Source organism: Tetrao urogallus (genome assembly GCF_951394365.1).
Source record: "Tetrao urogallus genome assembly, chromosome: 15".
In the NCBI taxonomy this organism is placed as follows: domain Eukaryota; kingdom Metazoa; phylum Chordata; class Aves; order Galliformes; family Phasianidae; genus Tetrao; species Tetrao urogallus.
In genome coordinates this window covers 451,112-478,886 of record NC_136828.1, presented here as the reverse complement: position 1 = coordinate 478,886, position 27,775 = coordinate 451,112, and the positions used below count along the sequence as shown (strand labels likewise).

At 46.3% G+C, this 27,775-nt stretch overlaps 1 protein-coding gene across 2 annotated transcripts; it reads left to right on the top strand.

Annotated features, from left to right (window-relative positions):
* Positions 1 to 9,473: 9,473 nt before the first annotated feature.
* On the top strand, positions 9,474 to 24,391 carry GPR139 (G protein-coupled receptor 139; the record flags this gene model as incomplete). 2 transcript variants are annotated; one of them, XM_079542828.1, is made up of 2 exons in its annotated part: positions 9,474 to 9,721; positions 23,457 to 24,391. In XM_079542828.1, the coding sequence occupies 2 exons, from the start codon at positions 9,601 to 9,603 to the stop codon at positions 24,389 to 24,391; spliced, it is 1,056 nt and encodes a 351-aa protein (XP_079398954.1). The 2 variants fall into 2 exon arrangements, with proteins under 2 accessions (XP_079398954.1, XP_079398953.1); XM_079542827.1 differs by lacking the exon at positions 9,474 to 9,721 and adding an exon at positions 22,205 to 22,409.
* Positions 24,392 to 27,775: the final 3,384 nt, after the last annotated feature.

The window sequence follows — 27,775 nt, the reverse complement described above, 5'->3', positions numbered from 1 at the left end:
ATCCCGGTGTATTGGCTTACAGATAGGATTTGTGATAGGCTACAGCAGATAGACAGAGCACTCTAATTACAGACTTACACGAAGAGGAAAGTTGAAAAGCTAATAAGACTTTATTAGAATAATGATCCCAGCTTCCATCTGAACATCTGCCATTACTAATTAAGAACGAGTTAAAGTCAACCTGTTCAAAGAGAATCAATATTTACAGAAACTGCATACCACTCTGATGTGGTGCAGAACCTACAAGAACCTTCCTACACGCCATACCAAATCCTCCAAAAAGCACATTGTTTGTAAAATGATGCCAGATTTAAAAAAAAAAAAAAAAAAAAAAAGCCTTCATGAAGCTGAGTCAAAAATTTGGCTCATGTGCAGCCTGTTTGTCACCTTCATTAGTCAGCTGCCCAGTGCCTCGAAATGAGTGCCACATAAAATGATATATCACCCACCTCCTGAGATTGGGGTGTTATTTTTTTTCCAAAAGCTGGTTAGAAATTACATTTCAAGTAGCAAATGAAAATCATCTTCTCGCAGCCTCTGTCTTCTCTGTCTGCAACCCCAGTTGCTTTTGAACAGAGTCATTTTGTGGAAGCGCAAAGAATCTGCATCAATCTAACTGCATGGGAATGTACAAGTAAATCCTAGAAGGGAAGGCATACGGTTACAGAGAGAAAACAGTTAGGCAAAATATTACAATAGCAAATAGCTCTGAAATCCATTAGCAACCTCAAACTGAAAAGCAAATGCTTATTTCATCCATCACAGTGCACCACTGTAAAATAGAATAAAATCCCCAAAACAGGGCACACTCAGTTGTCTCTCCAAGGCATATTTTAAGATTTACCATCAGTATCATGCAGGAGAAGTACAGAAGTACACAAGTTCATTCAAAGACTAAAGAGTGAATATCCAACCCACGGCTGTGGGGAACTCAGTGCTGGTGCAATACTCCATCAGTGCATCCACAGGGCTTTAACACAACTGTCTGACCCAGGAGCATCAGCCAGGTCAGAGGAAGGGGAGAGGGATGAAGTCCTTCTGACTGCTTTCCTTTCCCCTTTCACATAAACCCAAATCTACTGAAAAAAACTGAAGTCAAGACTGACCCTGCAATTTAATTCTGCCACTGATCCGACAAAGCCCTTACACATCAACCTTCAGGAGCAGGCGCATGACTGTTGGCTGTTCCCTGGGAAATGTTGATCACTGACAGCTTCTACAGACTCCAGGTAATGATCAGTGGCCCTTTTGGAAGACACTGTTCCATTTGTCATGCACGTGGAAGGGAAGCTCTGCAGTCTCTTTAAGTGCTCTGTGTTCCCTGGCCAACAGCACAGGAAGAGAGAAGAGTACAGCAGAAGAATCTCTGCTTTTATAGCAGCGCCCAAGTTGGACTTCAGAGGCCAATAGCAAGCACTGTGTGACCTTGCTTTTGTGATTTCCATAGGCCGTATTATTAGAGACTTCAGTTTGGTGTACGTTTTTGCAGTGTGGGAGCAATAAAGAGCAGAGGCAAGAAATAAAGAGCCTCCGGGTGCTGACATAAAATTAAATCCTGACTTCTCTTTCAAGTTCAAGGTAGGAAAATCACAGCTATATGTCTTCGTCAAAAGTATGCCCAAGCACTAATATCATCAAGGACAGTCATTTTTGCCATGTAATCTTACCACACTCTATATATCATCCAGAGCCACTGTGGACTTAGATGTAAAACAAACTACTGAGCATCTTCTAAATGTGGTGGCAAGCAGGATTTGCCCCACGTAAGTAACTTTGGATTACTGCTGCCTGGTCCACAGGGAGATGAAACCTCCCTTCGGGGCAATATCGGATTAGAAGAGAAACAGTTGTCGGCCTGTAGGAAACTGCAAATCATTTTTTGTTCAAACCAACAGGGATTGTTGCAAGGCCTGCTGAGCCAATTTAAACAGGGAGAAAAACCTGAGAGCCCTGCAATACTACTCTCTGTGGTTTTCTAAAAGCCAGGTCCTACTCATCCTACTCAGCGAAGCAATCTTACTGAAGCTAATGAATCTGGTCCCACGCAGCAGATAGGCTGACTACAGCTCTGCACCGTGCCCAGAGGATTGCACGATTGTCCCCATCGAGCTGAAACACATCCGTTCCTTTGCAGTTACACCACTCTCCCTGGTAATACTGGCAAGTTCGATTTTCTGTTTGTTTCCTTTCTTTTTTTTTTTTTTCCCTCAGCAATGTGTTCCAGTGTCTTTTCCTCACGGTGTAGACAGAGGTGGGTGAGATGCAAAATAAACATAAGGATATCAGAGCCCCATAAAATGACATGAATTTAATGAAAGCCATTCTTAGTCTCAGGGCTCAAACACACTACCGGTCTCATTGCTTTTCCCTTGGCAACTGCTCACTGTGCCCCCAGTGAAGGCTTGGACATGCATCAGATATCAGTAACCAGAGGCACCGAGAGGCTGCATTGCTGGGTTTCTGACTGCGCAGCGCTTCCTTGTTGTGCTCTCACCGCCTTCCTGGATTACAGTAAATCTTTGGTTAACTCAATCTGGTTCTGCCTCTGCCTCGTGCACTCCGAAGTAAAGCAACAGACATTGAGACACACTCAGTGGTACTGCATGGCAGTAAGACTGGGTATGAGCTCGTTAGCATTTTTCATGGCACTGCTTCTTGAATAAGTACCAACTCTTTGGATCCAGAACAAAAAAAAATATTTTGAAAAGCAGGAAAACGCATGGCCACTGATAGATAAATTACTCTTGCTGAAAATCTAAAACAAGAACTTGTATATCAATGAAATAAAGCCAGTTGGACAGTGGTTTTAATGGCACATAGAGCATTTGCCTGCAGAAAGGTATTTTTGCTGCATTTGTGAAGGGTGTGTTATCTAAAAATACCCACAATATGTAGAAAGCAGGAAAAGAAATTAATGGTTTTCTTCTGATACCTTTCATAATGGCTACATCTAATTCAAAGTGTATCAGACAAGAAAGGAGGAACTCAAGGAAGCCAGACCCTTTAATGCAGTTAATTAGTATGGGGGATAGAATGTGAAAGCCTTATGTAAAATGAGAAAGTAATCTTATTCTGCTCAGGCTGCTTGCTTGGAAACAGACAGAAGTTAAAGAGGGGCCTTGCAATCTGTTTAATTGGCCAAAGGATCAGAGTGTGCACCAACCTTCTGTTCACAGAGCTGCACTTCTCCATGCCCCCACCCCTCCCCATACACAAGGAAGGCAATGCAGCACGGCTTTCATAGAATCACAGAATGCCCTGGGTTGCAAAGGCCCACAATGCTCATCCAGTTCCAACCCCCTGCTGTGTGCAGGTCGCCAACCAGCAGCCCAGGCTGCCCAGAGCCACATCCAGCCTGGCCTTGAATGCCTGCAGGGATGGGCATCCACAGCCTCCTTGGGCAGCCTGTTCCAGTATCTCAGCTCTCAAACAGGGTGGTTGATGGAAGGCTGCCTTTGCAGCCCCAGCTCTGCAGCTGCACAGTTTGTCCTCGTGCCCACCCGTGACAAGCACACAAGCAGCAGAGCCCTGGCACATGACAAGCCGTGCTCTGTGTGCGCGTTGCATCCACCCAGTGACGACAGCTCCATATAGAAAACAGCCTCAGCTCTCATGAAGAGGAGCATTGATTTTGCTGGTACTCATCACTCCTCCCCCCCCCCCGCCCCCCCGCCCATGTAATGCAAATGCATCAACAAGCAAATATGGGGAAGGATTATATGTTTGTTGAAGTGACGAAGAGCTTCAAATCTAAAGAAAAATTGTGTACTGTTATCTTGAGATGTATAGGGAGAATTTAACAAACCAACTCTGTCATTTGCATGCAAAAAAACTAAAACGACAGAACAAAGCACACAACCTTGTGATTTGATCCTCAGATGATACCTAATATTAGCATGACGAATGTGAACATCCAGTTGTGTTGCCAGTGATCAACGTTCACTTTGAAACGTCTCTTGCATTCAAGTGTAGAGAAGACTGAAGGTTTGCACACATTCAAAACTCTGCTGAAACGAGAGGTTTAGAAAAATTACCTACTAACCCAGATATGAAAACCCTCTGTCAATTCTGCAACAATTAGTACAAATAACTAGTACCATTATTTTAAAATAAGAGATAATCTATTTTCACTCCTTTTCATGGTACCCACACGCTGAACTTCTCAGTTTATGTTCCATTTGCCTGCACATGTGGCATTCCCTGAACAAGTGCAAAGACAAATATTCCAGTATTTTATCAATCAACTTCCAAAAGTCTCGATAGAGGAAATGCAAAGAATCTCTATGACATGAATCCCACGTGGTTCCTTTTCCCCAGAGGAGAGGACAAATTAGCTTCCATCTTTAGAAGTACTCATCAAGTAGTTATGTTACAATCCCAACTTATTTATTCCTGAATCTGGCAAAGGACTTAAGCATATAATTATGCTAAACACACAAATTAGCCCCTTAGCTCTACAGTTAAGTATCATACAAGTGCATCACACAAGCTTTGAGGGATTCCAGACCCTCAGAGCAATCCTGCCCACCACATTTGATTCTCTTTACTTCCTTGTCTTGAACAAAAAATTTTCCATTCTGACTATTGGATTAATTTTATCTGATATGCTGACTGTTACAAAAAAACAGCACAGATTTGTCATAACCGCTGTAGACAGGCCATATGAGTTTACCTCAGTGCACATTTCCACCACGTGTTCTCACTGTGACCTGAAAAGAATACAATGGAAAATCAGGTGTATCATCTACCAATTAAATCTCAATAAAACATGGTTATGCTCCTTTGTTTTGTAACATTTCTTTAAAACAACAGATGCCAGGTTAAATCTCTTGTTCAGGCATTTATCACATCTGTTTTCTGTTCCCTCGGAAAGTACACTCACAAGAGCGCTCAAATGAATTACAATGAGATTTGTCAGATGAAACCTAAAAGGGACTTCAGGGAATACACATTTAATTTTAGGGGGGGAAAAGGCATTTAGAAGCTTTAAACATGTTTTCAGATGGCCCAGACTGGCAGAGTTCCATCGCAGCCATTGTTTGAGACCTATTGGTGCTCTCGGGTCTCCACAGAGAGATGAAACCAAAGGATGAAGAGCTGAACGGGCAGTGGTATGGTGCCTGAGGGTACAGGCCATGAAACAACATCCCCATAACAGCTGTGACATCGCTGTGGTCTGGTCCAGCAACCTTCCCTGAGCAGCAGCTGACAGTGCAACAACCATTTCCTACCCTAAGAATGGAAACAAGTCCTCCCTCCTGCAAAACTGGAGCCTGTCTGCTCAGAGGCACTGATGAAGCCCCAGTAAAGAACTTTCATAATGACATTTCTTTCTAATGCCTCTTCCAAGAATGAAGAAAGGTCTTCCTCCCTTTACAAGCCTGGAGAAACCTGCAGGACATTGCTGACAAAGACAGCCATTTAACTCAGAACACTCAGAATTTGATCCAACTGCTCTGCATAGAATCATAGAATCACCAAGGATGGAAAAGATCATAAGATCATCCAGTCTTAAGTTCCATAAGTTCTTTACAGAGAGAGCGGTGAGGTGTTGGAACAGCTGCCCAGAGAGGCTGTGATGCTCTGTCCATCCCTGGAGGTGTTCAAGGCCAGGTTGGATGGGGCCCTGGGCAGCTTGGGCTGGTGTTAAATGGGGAGGTTGGTGGCACTGCATGTGGCAGGGGGTTGGAGATTCGTGATCCTTGAGGTCCCTTCCAACCCTGGCTATTCTGTGATTCTGTGATTCAGTCCAACCGTCCTCCAACCACCAATATTTCCCATTAAACCACGTGCCTCTACAACTTCTAATGAAAACAGTGCTTGGAAGCAATGGGTTTAATTGCAGCAAAGTCATAGACAAGCTCCTATGTAATATAGCAAAGTATAACGTCAGACCTGTCTGTCTTACAGGTATCATGTGCTCTGCAGCAGCTCTGAGATGAATTCCTCCAGCTACACAAATAAGAAAATCTTTCCCACAGCCTCTCCTACCCCCTCACACCCAGCCATGTACCAGCTTTCCATTCCCAGCTTTGCTGTCTGCCAGGCATGTCAGTCGTGCCACTGTCTTTCACCAACACAACATCCAGTCCTTCCAGACACTCTCAGTCAATCACTCTCTTCCCTCAAAGTCACTGCTCTGCTCCACAGCTCAAGAGGAAGGGATGTGAGTTACAAACATGCCACCCCAGCTTCCTTCTCTCCAGATCGCTGCCTGGAAGGTTACAGGAAGACTCAGTTCCTCTGAAAAATGTAAGGCTAATCCAGTTCAAGTGGTTCTGGCAGTTTGGAAGCAAAATATACACACTTCTTATGTAGTGCATCACTTTGGAAAGTGGCTATAAAGCAGCAAGGAGTGTAAAAATAAGCAACTTTAAGTAGAAGCACACATTGTGGTTGCTTTTACATCAGCTTTATTGACATTTCTTTATGTTTAAGGTTCTGTTACTGCAGAATTCAGAGTGTGGAACAACCAAAATCATTTCATTTAGGTCAAAACCTTCTCTGAAGTTGTTTGAAGGACAAAACCACCTCAAAACTTCTTCTGCACTCTGAACACAAGAGAGATCTTCAAAGTTACTTTGGGCCTTTCATTCTGATATATTCCAGAATACTTCCTTTATTTGACTTCAGTGAAGCAAAAGCAAAGCAGGTACTGGAATGGGCTGCCCAGGGAGGTGGTGGAGTCACCGACCCTGGAGGTGTTCAAGAAAAGTTTGGATTTTGTGTTGAGGGACATGGTTTAGTGAGAATATTGGTGATAGGTGGATGATCTCAAAGGTCTTTTCCAACCTTGGTGATTCTGTGATTCTGTGACATCAGACCTGGAAACCCGGCCCATTCTCCATTAGCTCACCATGAAATATATCTCATTCTGTGTTGATGAGCATGCAGGGAGGCAGAGGTCTTCAATAAATATCAAACGAGTTAAGTAAGCCATCAGAAGTAGATTTGTTTTGTCTTCCCTCTCTGCTGGCAGGGCAGGCCAGAAGAAGCACTAGTGACAGTGAACTAATTCTCCAGTTTTTGCCCTCGTACAAAAGATGCTCATCAGATGCAAGAGAGCCTCAAGCAGCTTGGACGCTCCAGTGAGAGCTCAAGGCAGAAAGATGGGAAAAGATTGTTTTTCTTATGACCAAAAGCTCCCAGCACACAAGCAGCTTCCTGAACTGTGCCCTAGCCACAGCTCTAACTCTGAGCAAACGGATGCTACTATTACAGAAACCTCTCTGGGGAAGCCCTGTTGCTCAGGCTGTTCCAAACTAGGCCAGACAGAACAGTTCCAGAAGCACAGTAGAAAATGGGTGATGGGGATACCTCCTTAGCCTCCAGCTTCTGTGGGGTTTCACTTGTGTTCATCAGGAAGCTGTGCGTGAGGTGCAGTGCAGTGCCAGGCCACTGCCCCGCTGCCAGCTCCTTCTCTGGTGCCTCTTTGCTGATGAACTTCACTCAGACCCAAAGCAGTGAGTCATGCTTTCAGCCCTGCTGATGCACTGAACTCCACCTAAGGAAGGTTCCAGGAATCACTGCTTCGCTTTCAGTAGGCACTGAAACATCTCTCTTCTCATCGGCTCTACAGCAGAAGCATGAGAAGAAATTATACTTTTCGAAATAGTGAGAAGAAAACTTTTGGTTAAAACCCAGGGAGAAAAAAACAAACATACAAGCAGGCAGAGTTAAACTCATGGGATTTTAACCTTTACAGCCTTTCTGCCACACAGGCACTGCTTTATGCAGCTCTTCTGGTTGTTTGAGTAGTTTCAAATTATTTCTTTTTTAAAGGGAACACATTCACTTATTGGCCATACAAGTAGAGTGTAACAGTCTTTAAGGCTGCATTAACAACTGAAGAAGCAGAGGAAAAACGTGGGTTTTTTTCCCCAGCACGTTTAACCTCTGATGTTGACAGCAGTTTTAGTACAGTTCAAAAAGTCCTATAAAACATTTTAAACACGTGAACAACCTCAAGGCATCTCCTACACAGCAACCTTCTTTGCAGGGTTGGAGCTGTGGCTGCTCTTTGCTTGTGTCCAAACAGAAGCTGTGCTATGTTTGCAGCAAGACTGTGGAACCACGAAGACATGCATGGCTCTGCTTAGTGACACAACAAAGTCACGGTCCCTGTCCTAACAGTGCCTCCTCACCTGCAGCACTCTTTTCATGCTGCATCAGTACACTCAGGGGTGAGGTGCTCTCAGATCACAAGGACTACACCTTTGCTTAGTTTTGCCACACGCCACACGCTTGTGCAAACCCCAACAGAACAGTGCCACTGACCAAACTCACATGCATGGCACACGCACTCACTCCTTCCTTGGTGTGCCTGAGCAGCCACAGCAATCCACGGGGCTCTTCCCAAATGCAGCGCTGGGCCATGGATACAACCTGGCTGGCTTCTGGTGAAGCGAACTTGTCTTCTGCTCAATAAGATTCTTTACAGAGAGAGTGGTGAGGTGCTGGAACAGCTGCCCAGAGGGGCTGTGGATGCCCCATCCACCCCTGGAGGTGTTCAAGGCCAGGTTGGATGGGGCCCTGGGTAGCCTGGGCTCGTATTAAATGGGGAGGTTGGTGGCCCTGCGTGTGGCAGGGGGTTGGAGATTCATGATCCTTGAGGTTCCTTCCAACCCAGGCCATTCTGATTCTGTGAACAGTGTAATTAAGCACCTACAACAACCCTGAGCCCATCAGCATGCTGCCCCTGCCCAGTTCACCAACCACAGCACACAGCTGGCACTCCACCAGCTTCAGATAACACACGTAACTCCAAATCCTTTATTAATTACACAAGAGATTATGTACTGAGGCACACAAATGCTAAGGAATTGGCCGTGTCAGACTGCTTCCCTTCAGCACGGTGAGCTGTGCACTGCTGCAGGGAAGGGAGCAGCAGTGCCATCACCCTCAGTTCGTGTTCCCATTCAGAGATGAAAAAACACTCACATGTGGGTTTACCACCTTCCTCCTGAAGGGTTTCAAAGCATAACGCAGGGCTGATAGCGGCGGGCAGGCACAAAACCTGCTTTTATTGTCTTCTTGATGCTACGCTAACTTGGACAGAAATTCCCTTTCTGTGCGCTTCGCTGCCGGAGGAGCTGTCGGGGCGCGATGCCACCACACAGCCTCCGGGCCCACCGCCCCCAGCCCGGCCCCGCCGCGGGGATCGCCCAGGGCCGGCGGCGGAGCGCGGCCGAGAAGGGCGCGGTCCCCAGGCGGGGGCTCCCGGGCCCTTCTCCGCCCGTCCTGCCGGGCTTCCCCTACTCCGGGGGACTTCGCCTCGGCGACATCGACCCCAGCCCGGGGCCGGGCAGACGGCACACCGCGACGCAGCCCGGGGGCCAGCAGGGCCGGGGGGCGAAGGCACGGCCGCCCGAGCCAGGGGTTGCCCCCGCCCCGCCCGCCGGAGCCGTGCCGCCGCCGCCGCCCCGCCTCCCGCCGCCTCAGCCCCGCGCCACCGGGGCTGCGCCGTGTGCCGCCGCCGCCTCCCGCCGCGGGGGCCGCGCCGCGCTCGCCGCCGCCGCTGAGCGTGCGAGGGGCGGGCGGGCGGCGCGGCCGGGGCGGCGGAGCGAGCGCCGGCGGCGCGGCCGAGGGGAGAGCGGGTCCATGGAGCACAACCACCTCCACCTCCACAACGGCTCCCTGGTGCCGCACCACCGCTATGGCTGTGGCTTGGGGTACGCGCCCGTCGTCTACTACAGCCTGCTGCTCTGCCTCGGGCTGCCAGGTGAGTGCCGCGCCGAGCCCTGGCGATGGGCTGCAGGGAAGCGGCTCCCGCCGGGCTGCTGCTCCGCTCCTGGGCGCCGCGAGCGGATCGCCGCTCTGCCCTCGCAGCGCCGTCCCGCCCGGCTCGCAGCCCGTCACCAAGTTTCTGCCGTCACCCGTTCGGCCGTTGGGAGTGAAGCGGTCCCGAAAAACGTGAGTGCGCCGTCCCCGCCCGTTGCCCACCCTGTCGGCAGCGATGGGAGCGCGACCCCGGGGCCGCCCTTGGGGACGGCCGGCGGAGCTCGGACGGACGGAGCGCTCTGAACTGGGCGGCGGAGCGGAGGGGACAGAGGGGATCGGGTTTGGGGTCCGTGCCCCACGGGGGTCGTGGAAGGATCCGCCTAGGGGTCTCTGGGCGCAGGAAGCCCCTCCGTGTGGTCCTCGGTGGGGTTTCTCACTTAACAAGGGGACAGAGACAGTGCAGAGGTGCTGGGGAAGGCAGATTGCGAGAAAAAGAGAACGAGGTGAGGGGGAAGTTTCAGGCTTGGGGCGAACACCGCTGCAGGTGCCCGCGAGCATCACATCGGCATCCCCGTCCCTGCCGAGCCGAGCTCCGAGCAGTGCCCTCCTCCCGTAGGGGCTGCGGGGGCTGCTCGGACTGCGGCACCTCCGGCCCTCGGAGAGCAGCGGTGATCCCAAGGACAGAAGGAGTCGGGGGAGGGCTGGAGCTGTCGGCGGTATCAGGTGAAGCAGAACGCAAAGGGCGCAGTACGGCGGAGTTTGGAGGCGTCCGTCAACTTCTGGGTGTTTTGTTCACCTTAATTCCTCTGGCTTAGAAAATAACATTCTTCAAGCAATTAATTCACAGAAAAATTTTTAATTAGATGTGAAGGGAAGCCTGTCTCTGAGCAGCACATACGCAATTACTGCTCTGCATATGAATTGATGCTCTTTGTGTGTTTCTTTTTTCTTCCTGGCTTGTAATAAAATTTTGCAGACTGGCTAATAGTTCAGAGAGCTGGAAAGTCCTGTATTTACCCCCAGAACACATGGGGGATCAGGAGGTGTCTGTGATGCATTACATTGGTGTACTCAGTCCAGACCTGGAGGGATGAGGTTGTTCTCTCCTCATTCATTCCTTGGGAGCTTTTTGGGTTTCCTCAGTAATGACAGGCTTCAATCTCAATGTCTCTCCTGCAGGAACTGACCGAGACTCTCTCAAGATTATCCAATGATATCAGGTTGGATGTTAGGAAATACTTATTTTCAGGAGGAACAGTGATGCATGGAGACAGGCTGCCCAGAGGGGTGATGGAATCACTGCCCCTGGAGGGGTTCAAGAAACACGTGGATGTGGTACTTTGGTGTAGTGGGCAGTATGGTGGTGAGTGGATGGTTGGACTGGATGAGCGTATAGGTCTTTTCCAACCATTATGATTGTATAAAGAAGGTGTCATGAAAACGTATGTGGCTAAGCTTGCCTTTGTATTTCTCTTAAATGGAGCAAAATCTTACATGCACAGACAGGAAAGTCACTTGATGAGTGTTTTGCAGATTACTTGCACCAGCTCCCTCAGAATACCATGTTGTAATTACAGACCTAATGCTCTCATTCTAAGAATGGTTAAAACTGATGAACGATCCAAAGTACCAGTTGTGGCATGCATTTCTCAAGAGCTTAGACATCCACTTCATAGAAGCACAGAATGGCTTGGATTGCCCCCCCAGTCCCATTGTGGGGACAGCTCCCCACCACGTCAGGCAGTCCAGGGCCCCATCCAGCCTGGCCGTGGGCACTTCTCATCCATTTGATTAGAGCAGTGGCATAAGCAATAGCCTTTAACAGGACTTTAACAGGACTGTCCAAAGCATTTGGTGGTGTAGCACTGCTGAGTTCAGTGGCTTCACACCAGGTTGTCAGTGTGTCAGCTTGTTCTGTGCATGTTTGAGGACAATGGTTGCAGTGAAACCTGAAAACATGGTTACATGGACAGGATGCTGAAAAAATGCACAGTATGTGCATGCGTGGGAAACTCAGAATGTTCATCCTGAGACTGCACGGAGAGGGAAGCTAGTTGGGTACAGTTAGGGGAGGACTCGTACAGCCAGGCTTTCTTGGGGACATGGAATGTGATGAGAACACTGATAAAAGAGCTCTTCATTTTTTTATTTGAAGCCACTCTTTAATTTTTTTATATTAGGAAACTGTAGAGGTAACACACTTAGTGTTAGACAAAGAGCCCTGAAGTTGGTGGGGTCTGAGCAATCAGCTTTGTGGGATGCTGTGAATTTGAGAGAGACGTTGTTTAGGGTCTTGTGCTCAAGTGCAGCACATTTTCAGAAACGGAAATGGTTAATTCCTTGCCTTCAGTCATGGAGAAGACTGATGAGAAGAAATCTCACAAACTCAGCAATCCACTTCGAGGCTAGGCTATGTCGGGCCTGATTGTGTATGCAGAGAAAGCATCATTTCCCTCGCTTGTGTAACCCAGACATCTGGGCAGATCCTTTTCTCTGCAGTGGCTCTCCCTCTGTGTTCAACCAGGCTCCAGAAAGTCTGATAAAGGTAGAGGCAGAAGAGAGGAAGGTGAAGTCCCTTTGCCCTTGAGGAGCAGAGAGGCAGCAGTGCTGGCAATGGGGTCTTACTGATGAGAGAGGGGCAAGTGTTACAGCTCGCAGAGCTGTTCTGCAGCCTCCGCTCTGCCATCCCTTTGCTCACCTCTGCTGGCAGTGGTGGAGGACCTCTGAAGCACCTCCTTGTACCTGGGAGGGAAGAAGGGCTGCAGGAAGGCTTAAAGGGGACATTTCTTGTTTCAGGGAGGGAAAGTGTCAAAGAGGTGCTGCTGAATGCAGGGGAGAGGAGAAATTGCTCAGATTCAAAGAGTCTGGAAAGGTGAGGAAGCAACAAGTATCTGCTCTTAGTCTGTATCCACTCTCAGTCTATGTCCGCTAGTGAGAACTGCAAGAATCAGCTGCACCGAGGAGCTTTTGCAGTGATAGTGCCAGCAAAGGCAGCCCGGCAGGGCAGCCCAGGACCAGCAGAGCTGCCTGCTTCATGAGGAGGTGCAGCAGCAGCAGAATTGCCTGGCATGTAATTACCTTCCCCTCTGGGGGTATAGTGTGTGTTGCTGAAAGGATGGAGTGGCAGCATTTCTGAAGTCAGGCCAGGCCTGATCATGCTTCCTGGGGTTTCCTCCTCCCAGTAGTGGTGTAAAATACAGGCTCACACCCAGCAGCCTTACCGTCCTTGGGAGAAAAGACTTGCTCTGGTGCTCTAGGGGAAAACCACTCTAAACTGTCTGCTTGGAGAGCCCAGGCCCCAGATGTTTCTTTTACTCCTGCTTTAACCTTCTGCTTAAAACTGATTTAAATGCAGATTGAGGACTTTGCAAGGCTGGGAAAGCAGCCTGCACACACTTGGCAGATGGGTACCTCCAACAGGTAGCTTTTGTGTCAGACCTGCTGCTGAACAGGGTGTCCCAGGGATAAAGTCATTTAAACCCCAGCCCCACACAGAGCACACTCAGTGGGCTCCGTGCAGCAGGAGAGAAGCTGTAGTCCTAGCCTAGAGGAGTCCGTAGACTCATCGGGATCCCTAACCTTTTGACACTGTCAAGGAAAGGCTGCACCTTAGGGACCATTACCTAACAGATGACAGACCAGCTGTCCTCACACAGCAAGCCTGATGCTTCCTAGGGGGTCAGAGTGACACACAGGCATGTAACATTTGCACTGCACTTGTTCAAGCTATAGTGTAGTCTAAGAAAAAGAGAAATGAGGAAGAACTGGTCTGTCTGTAGCCTTTTCCCCGTGTGCATCTTGGAATAAGATGTGAAGGCTAGGGTAATTGTCCTGGCATGGCAGGTGCTGCTGTGGGCAGTGGGCTGAGCACTCCTGATCTGAGAACCGTGCCCTGTCTGAGCATGGTGAAAGGTTTGCATCTTATACTAAGTTTTTGTATACACAGCAGGCATAGGCATAGCTGGTATGTGACACTTGCCCAGGTTGTTTCAAGCTGGCTGACTTCTGGGACCGTTTGAGGAGGGAAGTGGAAGCAAACAGAGCAATTCAAGAGAGAACAATCTGTGCAGAGAAAGCACCAGAGACAGGAGGAGGGGGTGGTGAGAGAAGCAGCTGTGCACTGTCTTGATGTTGTTGCCACTGGTAGAGTGGAAGAGGGGAGAGAATGCATAGAGGGCACCTGGATGGTGCTTTACCAGATGATGAGGCTAAGGATGAAGAATAGGAAGTGATGTGACCATGGAAAGGAAGGAAGAAGGGGTAGAGGTGGCGTAGTGGTGCCTGTGGAGCAAACAGATGAAGCTGAGCATTCTGGCAGCCCAGCCCAGCTCCCTTTGCAATGTGGCAGTGTTGGGGGAACAAGAGCTGAAGCAGTTTGCTCTCTGTACTTACAGACGCGACCCAGAGAGGCAGGTGGCAATATCTGTAGGTGACTCACGTGGCAGGTAATAGCCAGTAGAGACCACAGCAGGCAGCAAGAAGGTGTGCATACAGCACACTTACTGGTGTGTCTGACCCCTTCTGGATTCCTGCCATCTACTGCCTAGTGTAGTCTGCAAATGCAGTACAGGTTTCTGATTAAAGAGAGCATTTCCAACACCCAAATAAATAGGTTTTCTCGTAACAACACACCTGAACTATAGAAGCATGAAAGGAAGATCTGAAAATATGAGTGGGAGAATCGTTATATGCAGAGTTAAGACCTCGAAAAACCAGCACTTCTGCTGTCACTCATTAGATAGACTTCACACAATAAATAAGAAGTGAACCCTCCCGAGGTTGTTTTGTTCAAAGCTGGTACTGTCTTTGACTTAAAATCTGAATTGGACCCAAAGCCAGTACATTGCATCCTGCTTAAAGGAGAACTAATTGGCAGAACTTTATCTCAGCTGTCAGTGCAAGCAAAGCATGGTAACAGAAGCATTAGTGGACAGAGTGGAACAAAAGTCCTGCTAATATGCTTAAAATGTGTCACTTCCTAATGTAAAATGAATGCTTTATCTTTAAGGAAAGAAGCTTCATGAAAAAGAATAGATTCATTACAGTGTTCCTGCTCAGAAATGGTGCTAGCAAAGCGTACAGATGGCAGCTGTTTCGTTTGGTCAGTATGTCTGGAGACTGTGTCCACTTGAAGCCTTGCAGCCTGGAAGGAAGCAGGTGGTAGAACCTGTGCTAATGCAGAAGAGGGCTTGATACAGCTGTTAAGTTTGGTTTGTTACGCATATCGCTAGGGAACAACACTATCAGGGCTGAAATGATAACAAGGTACAATACTGGGGAGGCTCAGTAGACTATGAAGTGCACAACCTTGCATGGTTGTGCTAAAAAGGATTAGGAAGAAGATCTCCTATGGAGATTTTTCCTCGCAATGGTGATACAAAGAGAGAGCACAGCCAGTTTTCCCTGCAGGTGGGTAATGCAGAGTCCCCAGTTGTTAAGAAGCCAAGCCATTCAAAAGCACTAGGCAGTCTGATATCCTGCTGTTCTCCATCCATCCCATTACTTAGTTCTCTCCTTCTCCTCTTTCTGCTCCCCTCAGTAAAATGGGGGTGAATCAGCAGACACAAACCAGCAGGAGAAGGCCTTCAATCACATACGTCAAAACAATTTATTGTAGGCAGACAAACAAAAGAGATTTCCTGACCTGATGCTCTCTCTGCATTCACACTCCAGGTACAAAACAATCCCTAGGCACAAAGGTTTTTGGTTTCAGGTGGTCTTTTCCAGCCCTTAATCTCTTTTCCCATTAACTCCGAGACACAAAGAAAGGAAGCGAAACCAAAGTTAACCTCTTGAGCTCAGGAGAACTGGCACACAATTCCATTTTCATTCTTCACACTAGAGATGCAGACAGATGTCGAGATCTTAAACCTCAAAGTCAGGAGCAGTGCTGTGCTGTTTGGGGTGACCAGATAAAGGACCATCGTACTGGGTTGTTTCCCAGGACGCCAGTATGGTTGTGCAGAGGCAGCTAAATAGGACTTGGGATCAACAGCGTGGAAGAAGACCAAAAGGAGTTTGCTCACTTTACCCATGAAGGAGGAGGTAAGCCTGCCGATCAACACACTGAACGGATTTTTTCACTGAAATTGTTGTTTTCAATCACCTGAAACAGAGAGGTCCTGGCATGTACTGTCACTTAACTTTCCATTTTCTCAGTTATCAGGTGCATGAGTGGTTGCTCTTGGTTTTAAGACAAATTGCCTTTCAACCATTTCCTTCCATCTAGGATGTTTCACAAATGTTTGTTCCAGATGTTTTGTTCACTGTCCAGACTGGCACACTGAAAAGCGATGTATCTAGAGTGGATGCATATTTGCTCAGTGGGGGAAATAAAGCCTAACTGGGATGGCTTTACGTAGCCTGCAAATCCCTGCTTATTGCCTGAAGTTGGCATTGCCTCTGAGAAAGCTCAGCATGGGGTTTGCAGACATGAACTCCTGTTTTGTTAGCTAATGCTTCAGGAAGACTTTGTTTTTAGCCAAACCACAATCAAAGGTAAAATGCTTTTAATTATTCATGTTCAGTAAACAATTCATGATATTTGCCCTTATGAAATCACGTCCTTCCTCCATCGAATACTTTTGCAACCCACCTCTGTGCTCTGACGTTCAGTATCGAAAGGATAGGATGGTTTTGTCATCCTCAAGCTCAAGTTACTCAGCTTGAGACCTCTAACATTTTGCTGACAGCCCACATTTAGAAGCCACAGACACCTGCCAAATGAGACACTCAAATTGCCTAGAAAATCTCAGTCTGTCCAGCTACGTCACATGAATAACCAAATCCTTTTTATGATTTCTGCATTATCTTGCAGATTGCTTTTTCTCCTCCCAGCACCAATTTCCATTAAAAAGCTTTTCTGCTCTAGTAGCATGATGTGAGGCTAGATGTTGAGATGCAAGTTTTAGACATTTTTATCTTTGTCCTTTCTTGCCTCTCAGAAAGGATCCATGTAGGGAACATTAAGGTCATTAGAGGCTTTCTGCACCGCAGACCCAATCAGGAAAGGGCATATTCTTGCCTATCCTGTCTCAGTATTGATTCAAAATCCTTACAAATGCGGAGCAGCTTAACACCTGTGAGGCTTGTTACTACACACGTCACTTGGAAATAAATGGCAAAGCTCCCTTGATTTCAGCAGAGACTGCTTTTTTTTCCCCAGGTATTTGGGTCAAACTTATCAACAGCCAAAAGACAGTAGATTTGCCCTTTGAAATCCAATGAACAGAAAGAGGAAAAATGATCTTTGGATTGTCCATCTGTTCTGTAAAATTTTCCTGAAAATACTATTGGACAGTGCTCAAAACTTACTTCCCCACTCCCTCCTTATAGTAATACCTCTTTTATCTGCTACCCTAGAGGCAGTGTTTCGCCTTGAGCAAATGTGTCAGTCCACAGTTGGGTGAGGAAAAAACAGAGGTCACTCTAAAAGTAATGCCTCCTATTTATTCCCATGGAAACCACAACCGGTACAAAGAGCACAATTGCACCATCCACGATTACCACCATTAGCTGTGCATTTTCACCAGCAATGTAGGAGAGCTGCATGCAGTGTTCATACAAATCTGCACCAGCAGAGGTGGTCCATTGCCACTGTCACCACCCACCCCTCAGTGTGGCAGCATCTACAGTTTGGTCTCCATAGACATTCAGCAACTGTTGATGGATGTCAGTGGGTGTTGTTTTTTGTGTGTGGAGGAATTCACTGATACCCTTTGCTTCACTGCACTTCCATATGAGACTTCTATCAGAGTGCCCCTCTGTCACACAGCAACAAAATGGAATGGAATGTTGATGGGAAGATTTGACCTCTACTGCCATCCCACCAACATCCACTCTGATGCCATGGGCCAACATAATGAATCAGGACGCATTACTTTCAGAGCAGCCCTTGTATTTGCATTTGTCTGTGCTTTTGGAATGTATGAAAAGCTAGTTCTCTGGAAGAAAATACATAAGTTTGCTCTGCGGTGTCAGTGAGGTGTGTTAGACTTAGCATTACAGCTCTGAAAACAGAACCACATTATCAGATCCATCTTCAGTGCCTTTTCTGGAACGGTGCTGCTGTGTCACTGGGGTCAGCAGCAGATGCAGGGAAAGGGGATGGGGTAGTCCCCAGAATTGTCAGTGAGAGGCTGTCCGTGCTTGGGAATGGCTAATGGTGCTCTTCTGGAGACTGGGGAGAAAGACCAAGGCATGGAAGTCATATTCTGGCCCCAAGGCATTGAATTAGGGGCAGACCCCTCAGATAGATGAGGAGGGGAAGGACAAGCAAGAGCACAGCCAGATCTCTGACATAACGTGTCTGCTGGGCCTCCATGGAGGCTTATTTTACTCTTCCTTCTGGCAGTTTTCATATTGCAAACAGTGTTCTATGTTATGGATATATGAGCAAAAGCCTACTCCAACTCTTTAGGAAAGCCAAAAGCAATACAATTACTCCTGTCTGCCAAACAAGTTACTGCACTTAACAAGCCTGAGTGGTTGGCAGGGCTCAGAATGAACACTTGCCATCGGCGTCTCCGCACCATTACAGCATCTGTGCCCTTGAACAGAAGAGGAAGTGCTCTTGGCTTGGTTAAAATCTTTCTCTGGCCTCAATGACCCAATTATGGCCAACGCCAGCCTTTGAGAAGAGTGCACCATTCAGTGTTCTTCCCCAGAGGTGCCTCAGCTAATAAATGCTGTCAGGGAGAAAAATGGCCCCGGAAGCCAGATTTCGCTGTCGGAGCCGGGCTGGTGACCATGATGCATTAATTCACCTGTGACTTCTAAGGACGAGGCAATGCTGCATCGTCCCTGGCTGCTGCTCCGTCCTCTGCTGTGCAGGGGAGCCTGGACTGTGCTGGGCAGCAGAGCAGATGCTCGGTAACTACCAGCACTCTCACTTTGGCCTTGCAGCCTGTCTGTGCACATGGGGCTTCTGAGCACAGACCTCCCAAGAGCCTTTCTCAAAAGATTGTTCCCATCTGCTGACGTGCTAAGGTTGAACTCAGCTCAACCCATCCTGGCTGCAAGAGAAAAACACCAAACTGCCCTATCTCCTCTAATGACCAATGAGATGCAGGTTTCATTTTAAGACATCTAGCTGGACACAGCCAGCAGCCCAGATGCTTACATCGCTGCGGCATTTGTCTTTTAAAATGATTACTTCCCATTGTCATCAGTGTCCCCCGAGAGCTGCTGCACAAACCAAAGGCTAAATGCTGTCCGCCTCTCAGCTCTGGTAACTGCTGGCACATGACTGTGTTGGTAACCGTGCTGGGGTCAGCCTGCCGAGCACTGTGCATGTTTACATTTTAATATTGCCTCCTGGCCCAGAGGAAACCATCTCTTCCCACCAAGGCGAAACAATCACTTTTTTCAGCATATATTTGTAATGTGCTGTAATCTAAAGTCTCACCATTTCTAAATCTGTGAAGGAGGGGTGGCTCACGTATTTTTCAAAGCAACTTAGAATTTTGTGTTCATAAATTGTCTGTGTGCCAGTCAGGTGGCTAATGCATGGCTGGTACTTTCTTACATTGCACGGCGATTCGCAGGGATCCTAGCAACAACTGCATTTGGTAAAAGGTGTCCATTATATCCAGTGACCTAATGTTTATCACATTCAGTAACTGACCCTCATAGCTACTTCATTTAGGTGGTTTATGACAGTGAACTGCTGAACCATGCAGCAGGCCTTATTCACAACACAGCAGCACTTCTACTTCTGAGGGCTGTTTCACTGCACAACTGCTGTGTGCATGCAAAATGCTCTCTCTAAAAAACAAAACAAAACAAAACCAAGGAATATGCCTGTTTCTTCTTTTGACAGATAAAATTGCTCCTGCATAAGCTCACATGTGGCGATAATAAGCCATGGAAGGAATTGTGTGAATTCCCCACAAAAGCTATGGTTAGATGCTACTTGAGCTATGGCTGTAATCCACAACACAAGAAGCTGTGGAAAATGTTGTGCCTTTAGGTCACAGGCAGAGCTTTGAGGAGGCACAGGAGGCTGCCCAGGCTCTGCAGGGGACTCAGCAAGGCAGCTGTTGGTGTGGGGAGCAAACCCAAACCCAGGTGAGAACCAAGAGTCTGCACTGCAGATTAATGGTGTTTGGGTGCCAGAGATCTTCACGTACTGTATTTCAAAGGCAATAGATCCTCATGATGGAAGGGAAGGCACTGAGACTCCACCATTTCTGACAGTTGCTTCTCATCATCTGCTAGTGACATCTCTTGAGGCTTTAGCCACTCAGTCCCTAATCAAGCCTTGATTCTCAACTAGATATTTTTAAATTCAAAATACTGCACTGCAAAAAGCAACGCTGGCATAAATTCCCATCTGTCCTCTCATAATCAACTCCCTACACTGTGAGCAATCTTTCTGAAATCCAGATGACCTGAACTGCTCAGTACCTGGAAAACAATACTGTAAGAAATGGATGCTACTGTCCAGGACAGTTTAGGGACACTGATCCTTCCAGCAGTATATATATTACAATAAAGAGATATTTTTATATATTCATCATTATCCTATTGCCCTCACTTCTAACTACAACATTAGGACAAGAATTAGGGTAAACACAGTTAAAACATGTTCTCTGTCATATATGCTTATCCATCCCCTTTTGACCCCAGCAGGTCATCTTTGCCCACAGGAGAACTTGCAGGGTACCATGCAGGCATCCAGGAGTCACCAGGAACAAGGGCACAGTTCACACAGAACAGCATTCCCACTGCTTTCTTGTTTTGCTGAGCATTAAACAGTGTTTGAGGACGTACCAAAGACCATCTTATCACGTGAGGAAACAGGTGAAGGACTGCCTGAGACTTTCCCATAGCTTCTCTTTGCTTTCCCTATACAGCCTGCACAGGACAAATACTCCCAAACCTAAGGTGCTGTGATACAGGCAGCTGCACCCCACTGTGTATCTGTTTTCACAAAGTCAATGATGTTATTATATTTCATATCATCCAGCCAGAAAAGCACTAATGTGATCCCAGGGAAAGCATTTTCAATACAAGATACCATAACCCTTGCAGAAAAATTGGACAAGGCTTGCATGTACTTTGTCAGATCAATTTTCTAATCCGGCTCACCATGCAAAGCTTGCTGGTGTTGAACTTGCATTTCAGTACACTCTGTTACGGCCATTTCTGGGAACCCTGTGAATGGTGGAGGGAGAAGGGATTGAAGAAAGGGCTGTTTATAAATCTGTTCCTGTAGGATAAAGGGAGGAGGTAGGACCAAACAGCAGGACTCCCAGAAAGGGCATATGCCAAGGGGACTGGGCACAGCTTCAGCATCCCTGCAGGAGCTCTCTGCCCAAGCGGCCGTATTTACCTGCAGGGGCCAAAGTCCCCAGCTGTTCCCCTCGCTGCGTGCTAGCTCCAGCTGCTGCTGCTGCAGGGAAACAAATCCAAGGATTAAAGAGGACGTGAACACCATGAGTGATATCCAAGTGAAGCCAAGCTATTCATCCTGGCTGACCAAAGCCAACAGTGACTGGCACTGTCAAGGTAAATGCTTTGACTTAAGGATTTCCTTGACAGTACATCACTCATTTTACCCTTTAGGGCTCATCACTGCAGGCTGGCAGCAATGAAGATGCTGAGAAAAGCATGAGAGCTATCGTAAGGGTCTTCAGGGGACTGGGGCAGTTAGAGGATGGAGCAGGAGTACAGATGGAGGTAGATGATCTTTAAGGTCCCCTCCAATATAAGTTGTTCTGTGATTCAGTGATCAGAAGGCACAGCAGAGACATTATTTAAGCAAGGAAGTGAAAAACAGTGCCGTGGTTCTGAGTTTATCACTCCCATGTCCACTCTGAGCTCAGTGAGGTTGCATTCCTGTGTAAAAGAGCAGAATCAGACAAATTCCCCCAAAGGTGATTGGAGATTATATATTGTTGGGGAGATTATGTAAGTATATATATTTAACCTAGAGAATGATTCCATTGGCTGTCATGTTTGCTTTAGTTTTGTTCCAAGATACAAAATTAATCAATTCAGGTAATACAAAAATAGTTGACACTTACAAGGGCTATTACTCAAGATCACTCACTCTGCTGCAGTTCATTTCCCTGACAACAGAAATCAGCTCCCAGAAAGCAAGTTTTGAAGACATTTATGAAAGAGGAATTTTTACCTAGATTCGAGTAAAACAGTTTTTTAAAAGTGTGTTTTCAGTTGTAGGACATCTTAGATCACTACCTTAGTGTTTTTAACTTCCTTTTTCTCTAATGTGAAGGAATCTTTACAGTTATTGTTGATTTGTTTTGGGAAATCCATCAAAATTGGCAGAAATGTTTGAAGCACTGAATGCATGGATGATGTGATTTATGGAGCACTTATGAAAATGTCAAATACAAACATTTGGCAGTTTGTTATGCAGTGTGCCAGCAGCGCTCTGACTTTTAAGCACAGCTTCAGGTATTCTAGGCTAGTGATTTAAAATTCTGATGGGAGCAGTCGTGGTTGTCTCATTCCAGCCATGCATCTAGGAGGAATTACAGCTTTTTCTTTCCTGATTCGAGACTATAGAGTAATTTCTAGCAAACATGAGCAAGCAGTGAAAGTTTGGGTATACCTTAGTGCCCCAGCAAAGCTCTCAAGGACTGCCGGACCTTCCCTCTATGGGGATCCCTGCAGGGCCATGGGCTGTAGGAGTGAGCCCTCCGTAGAGCACTTACATACAGGTACCTATTTTACTGTCTCTTTTCAACCAGCTAGTAAAGTACTTTTAAGCTGAATCACAGCTTTGGAAGTCTGAAGCAAACCAGCCAGTGAAAACAGCAAAGACAAGAATATCTTCACCACAGTATTATTTAAGTGCCATGCAGTACTTCCAGGCACAATTTAGGTGATGGGTCTGTGTTGCAGCCAGATAGTTGCAAGCAGAAAGATTCTCAGGATGCTCAGGGATGTTTACGTTTGTGCTGAGCCAGAACATCCATCATGTCTGACTTGAGCAGCAGGATTTCCTTAAAGACTTGGCTGTACCACTCCAGAGGAAAAACACCTTGTAAGCTGGGAAGGACTTTTGAAGAGCAGCTGTGGCTAAGCAGGCAGGTCTTTATTTCAGTGGTGAGGAGAGACATTTTGCCAGAAACCATCTGTAGGAGAGCAGGTCAGACATCGTAGGCATAGCTGGGAACATCTCAAGGCCTTGCAGAGTACCTCCAGCTTTTGGGAGGAGCTGAGACACGTGCTGTCCTGGGAATCCTCTGCTCGATTGGGATCCCATGTGTAAGCAGTGTTGCTGCAGGGCCAGCCTGGGCAGGAGGAGAGCTGCTCCTCAGCTCCTCCTTGTACCCCAGCCATCTTCTCAGCAGAACAGCCTTTCTGTGCCCTCATCCCTGCTGAGCAAGGCTGGTTGTCCCAGCCCCCTGCTCAGGGTGCTCCTTTGGGGTCTGTGGGGCACCCAGAGAGCAGCAGCAGAGCCACAGCTCTGCTTCTACATCTGCACCAGGGAGGTGGCAGAGGGCTGCTGGACATCACGTAACCCCACGCAGGGACTCAAGGGACCAACTTTCTGCCCTTTTCCTGGAGTACAGGGTTACCAAGTGACAGTGTAACACACAGCTGGGAGCAGGGCCAGTACCACAGCTGCTCCCTTTCAGTTTCTCAGATTTTAATAAAGGTCATGTTGCCAAGTGCTCAAACATAGCTGCTGCTCCAAGTAAGCACTCAGAAAAGCTGATGTCGCATCTTAAAGGCCTAACTCCGTGTTTTTGTCTCCACAGCAAACATCCTGACAGTCATCATCCTCTCCCAGCTGGTGGCTCGCAGGCAGAAGTCCTCCTACAACTATCTTCTAGCTCTAGCTGCTGCTGACATCCTCGTTCTCTTCTTCATTGTCTTTGTTGACTTCCTCTTGGAAGATTTCATCTTAAACAAACAGATGCCTCAGGTACTGGACAAAATAATTGAGGTATTGGAATTTTCTTCCATCCACACATCCATTTGGATTACGGTTCCACTAACAATTGATAGGTACATAGCTGTGTGCCATCCACTTAAGTATCATACAGTCTCCTACCCTGCTCGTACTCGAAAAGTCATTGTAAGTGTTTACATCACCTGCTTTTTGACCAGCATTCCCTACTACTGGTGGCCCAATATCTGGATTGAAGACTACATAAGCACATCAATGCATCACGTCCTCATCTGGATCCACTGCTTTACTGTTTACTTAGTGCCCTGCTCCATCTTCTTCATACTTAATTCGATCATCGTGTACAAGCTGCGACGAAAGAGCAATTTCCGACTGCGAGGATACTCCACAGGGAAAACAACAGCCATTTTGTTTACTATAACTTCTATTTTTGCCATTCTCTGGGCACCAAGAATAATCATGATACTGTATCACCTCTACGTATCACCTATAAACAACAGCTGGGTGGTACATATTGTGTCGGACATTGCCAATATGCTAGCATTGCTGAACACTGCAATTAATTTCTTCCTCTACTGTTTTATTAGCAAAAGATTTCGCACAATGGCAGCTGCCACACTGAAAGCCTTCTTTAAGTGTCAGAAGCAACCTGTACAATTCTATACAAACCATAACTTTTCAATAACAAGCAGTCCTTGGATTTCCCCAGCCAACTCTCATTGCATCAAAATGCTTGTTTACCAGTACGATAAGAATGGAAAGCCTATAAAAATATCACCATGAAGAGGGCAATAATTGGAGTTTCTGGGTGAAAGTTCTTTACAAGTGGTTACATATTCAGGATGTAATCTGCTGAAGTGGCTGTTTTAAAGAGTGGTCATCCGATTTCATTTCCCTGGGAGGCTGAGGGCAGATGTGACTGTTAGAAGGGAATAGGAGCACTTGATTTTAGGAGCAGAAATATGAAGGCAAATGCCTTCATCTTCTACACAGAATTTTGAATATGCTTCAGAGTTCAAGTCTTAGCATTCAGTTGCATTCAAACATTTTGCATCCAAACACCAGTGCAGTCCAAAGTCTTTTGAGGGAGGAAGCTGCAGTAGTTAATTACTTTTCAGAAACAACAAAGTCTTACTTGACCATGTAGTTCACCATCAAAAGAGCAAACTGATGCTTTCATGTGCTGTGGAAGTTGCCATTTCTGTTATATGCCCTTGCCAAAACAGATGTGTTCTCTCTGACATGAAATACCGCCACACAGATTTGCTGTCAAGTCCTTTTGGCAGGAGGCTGTCGTGAGGCACAGACTATGACAAGCCCCTTTTGGCTCATCTGAGTGGGGCTCAAGGGCCGATATTTGACCTGTTACACAGCCTTGGCATGGAAAGCAATCCTGCAGGCTGCCAACGTTCACATGTTTTAAGTTATTTAAGATACAACCAAGACAGGGGAGATTGACAGAGGGAGGTTTCTAGAGCCAAGAACAAAGGCAGAGAATTGTCCCCGCTATTTCAATTACGGTATTTGAAGACTCTCAAGTGTGAGGCCAAATCCTGCCTGATGCTGAGCTGCCACTGAAGCTGGTCCTGCAAGATTTGGATTGATTACAGCCCTCAATTTCCTCATTAATCAGTGAAGATTCTCAGTTATCCCCCACGTTCAGGCCTTTAGGGATTATACGTATAAAACCTTAACCTGAGATTTTCTCCTGGCAGATTATGCTATTCCTATTGCAGATTTGCCATTCAATTGTTAAAAGACTATTTGTGAAAGAAATCCAATAAATCCACTGAATACCCTACGGCAGTGAAAACATAGATTAGTTTCAAATATTTACCTTATTTAAAGTGGCTTAATTTCTCTTTCTTTACACTGAAAAAAAGCTTCACAGCAATGCTGGGTGTAGAAAACGGGAAGAGATTTACAGGAAGGCTTGAAGTGCATTTCTTTTACTTTGTCTCATTTTCAGATCTTGGCATATGGTCTCTCAGAATCATGTACCCCAGCTTTTTCACTTAGGTATTGGGTGTTTAATACAGCCTTACTAAATGTGTGAGCAGACTTCCTTGCATGGTGAACACAAGCACAATTTGGTCAGTGAACACAGCAGCCTCTCAGTAACTGCAAACAAAACACAGCCTGGTGCTAGCAGTGTGTTTGTGTCTGTGCCCACCTCCATTACCAGCGGGGAGCTCATGGTGCATCTGGGACTACTACAGTGAGGTTCCCAAAAAAGGATCCAGTCTGTTCTGCTTCAGTGGGATCTGAGGGTTGAAAGCATCCCTCTAAAACCTGTGGATGGCTCAGCTTTGGTGCACAAACACATCCTAAAAAATACCAAGTCTGCAGAAGTCCTGCTGAGGACAACAGCCTGGTTTCCTTCTGCCATGCAATTACATACCTACTCCTGCTGGCATCCTGCAAGACCAAAACCTATCCCAAACCTAAGCACACCTTGGGAGGAAATGGCAGCAGAAGGCACAAACCATGAAGAGTGGGGCTGCGTGCAATGGCTGGCTGAGGTGCAGAAGGGCTTTCTCAGGAAAGGTTGGACTACTCAGGTTGGATGGGCCCAGCGCCTTGGTGAGCTGGTGCTGCCCACTGCTCCCCATCAGCAGAGCCATCGGGCCGGGTGAGATGCTCAGAGCTGCTCCGCCAAGAGCTGCAGCACCCCAAGGACCGTGCTGGTGTGGCAAGGAGAGGGCCTCGGCGGGCAGAGTGAAAGCTGTCCCTTTCCAAAGGAATGCTGCAAGCCCAAATCTCCACATATTCAAAGGGAAATGAAGAGCCTCCTCATATTCTGGCCTGTTTGTCCCTGTAATCTCAACAAAATATCACACTTACTTGCAATAATAAAGCATAAAAGGGATGCTCAGCCTTGCTGTATTTATCACAGCAAGGTTAAAATTACTCCTCCCTTTACTAGTGTTTTACATAAATAGTCTTGTGGTCATGCCTTCTACCTTACTCAGAAATCTCTTTCTGTTCTTTATGTGTCTGTTGATAGTAACCAAAGTTACCTATGGAAAAGGTACTGTATGTCTCATTTTGGAGAAAACACTGTATTTATAACTTATTTTTATGCTGAATTTGTTATGAGGAATGCTAGTCTGAGTTACATGTGAATGAGTCTGAAGTGCAATATCTATATAGATAAGTAATTCATTTTTGAGAATGTACCTATTGAAAAAATATTTATACAAGATATTCACTATTCTGCTTAATATAACAGTAACCTTACAGAAAATAGTGAATATTTAGGGCTTTTATTTATTAAAAAAAACTCAATTAGGTGCATGGCATATGCTGCCATACACATGGTGTGATTTACCAGTTTTTGTAACATAATGGTTTTCCTGCAAACTGGCAGAATCATCTGACTTTTTCCTGTCCTAATGAAGTATTTTTGTAAGTTCCCATATTTAAAGATTTTTTTTTTTTGCATCAATATTTATTTCCAACTAAGAATTGGAAACTCATTAAATAGTTGTAGCTTCATTTCAAAAAACAACTCCTAACCTGTTCCGTATCACTTTAGAAATGACACGGTGCAATTTTCACATACAGTGGTCATCTTATTTCTGATAATTTAGGGCTCTAAGAGCTTGCTTCCAAAGCCCCTTCAAGTCAAAGAGAAGATTGTATGAGGCTTTTGTGGTTGGTTTCTCCAATCCCCATCAATTTAGGAGGGCTTTGGATCAAGACGTATCTTGTTAACAGACATTTGAAGCCTTGTTAGAGTCTGGTTTGGATAATAAAGCCTTGACATTTTTGGTCTGCGTATGAGAACTGCTGTTGATAATACTTGCCTTATTTTTTGGTTTTGTGGAGCATCTTGCAATGACTGTTGCTAACTAGCCAATGTCTTGCTGTGTTATTCATACCTCCTAATTTTACAATAGTAAAAACAATTAATTGAGCACATAAAGTTTCATTATTTAGGGAATTTAGGGAAAAAACATCCTGGAGACAAAATCATCTTTGTTCTGGAGGTGGTCCTTTGTACTCAATTTCTATTTCAAGTATCAAGAACTATAAAAAATAAACTGTGAATGGACAGTTTTACAATTACACGTAGGTAATATTTCCTTCAAGACCACAGCTAGGAACAAAATACTTTTTAGATGAGTTACTGATATATAAAATTATGAGAATTATCATCTATTT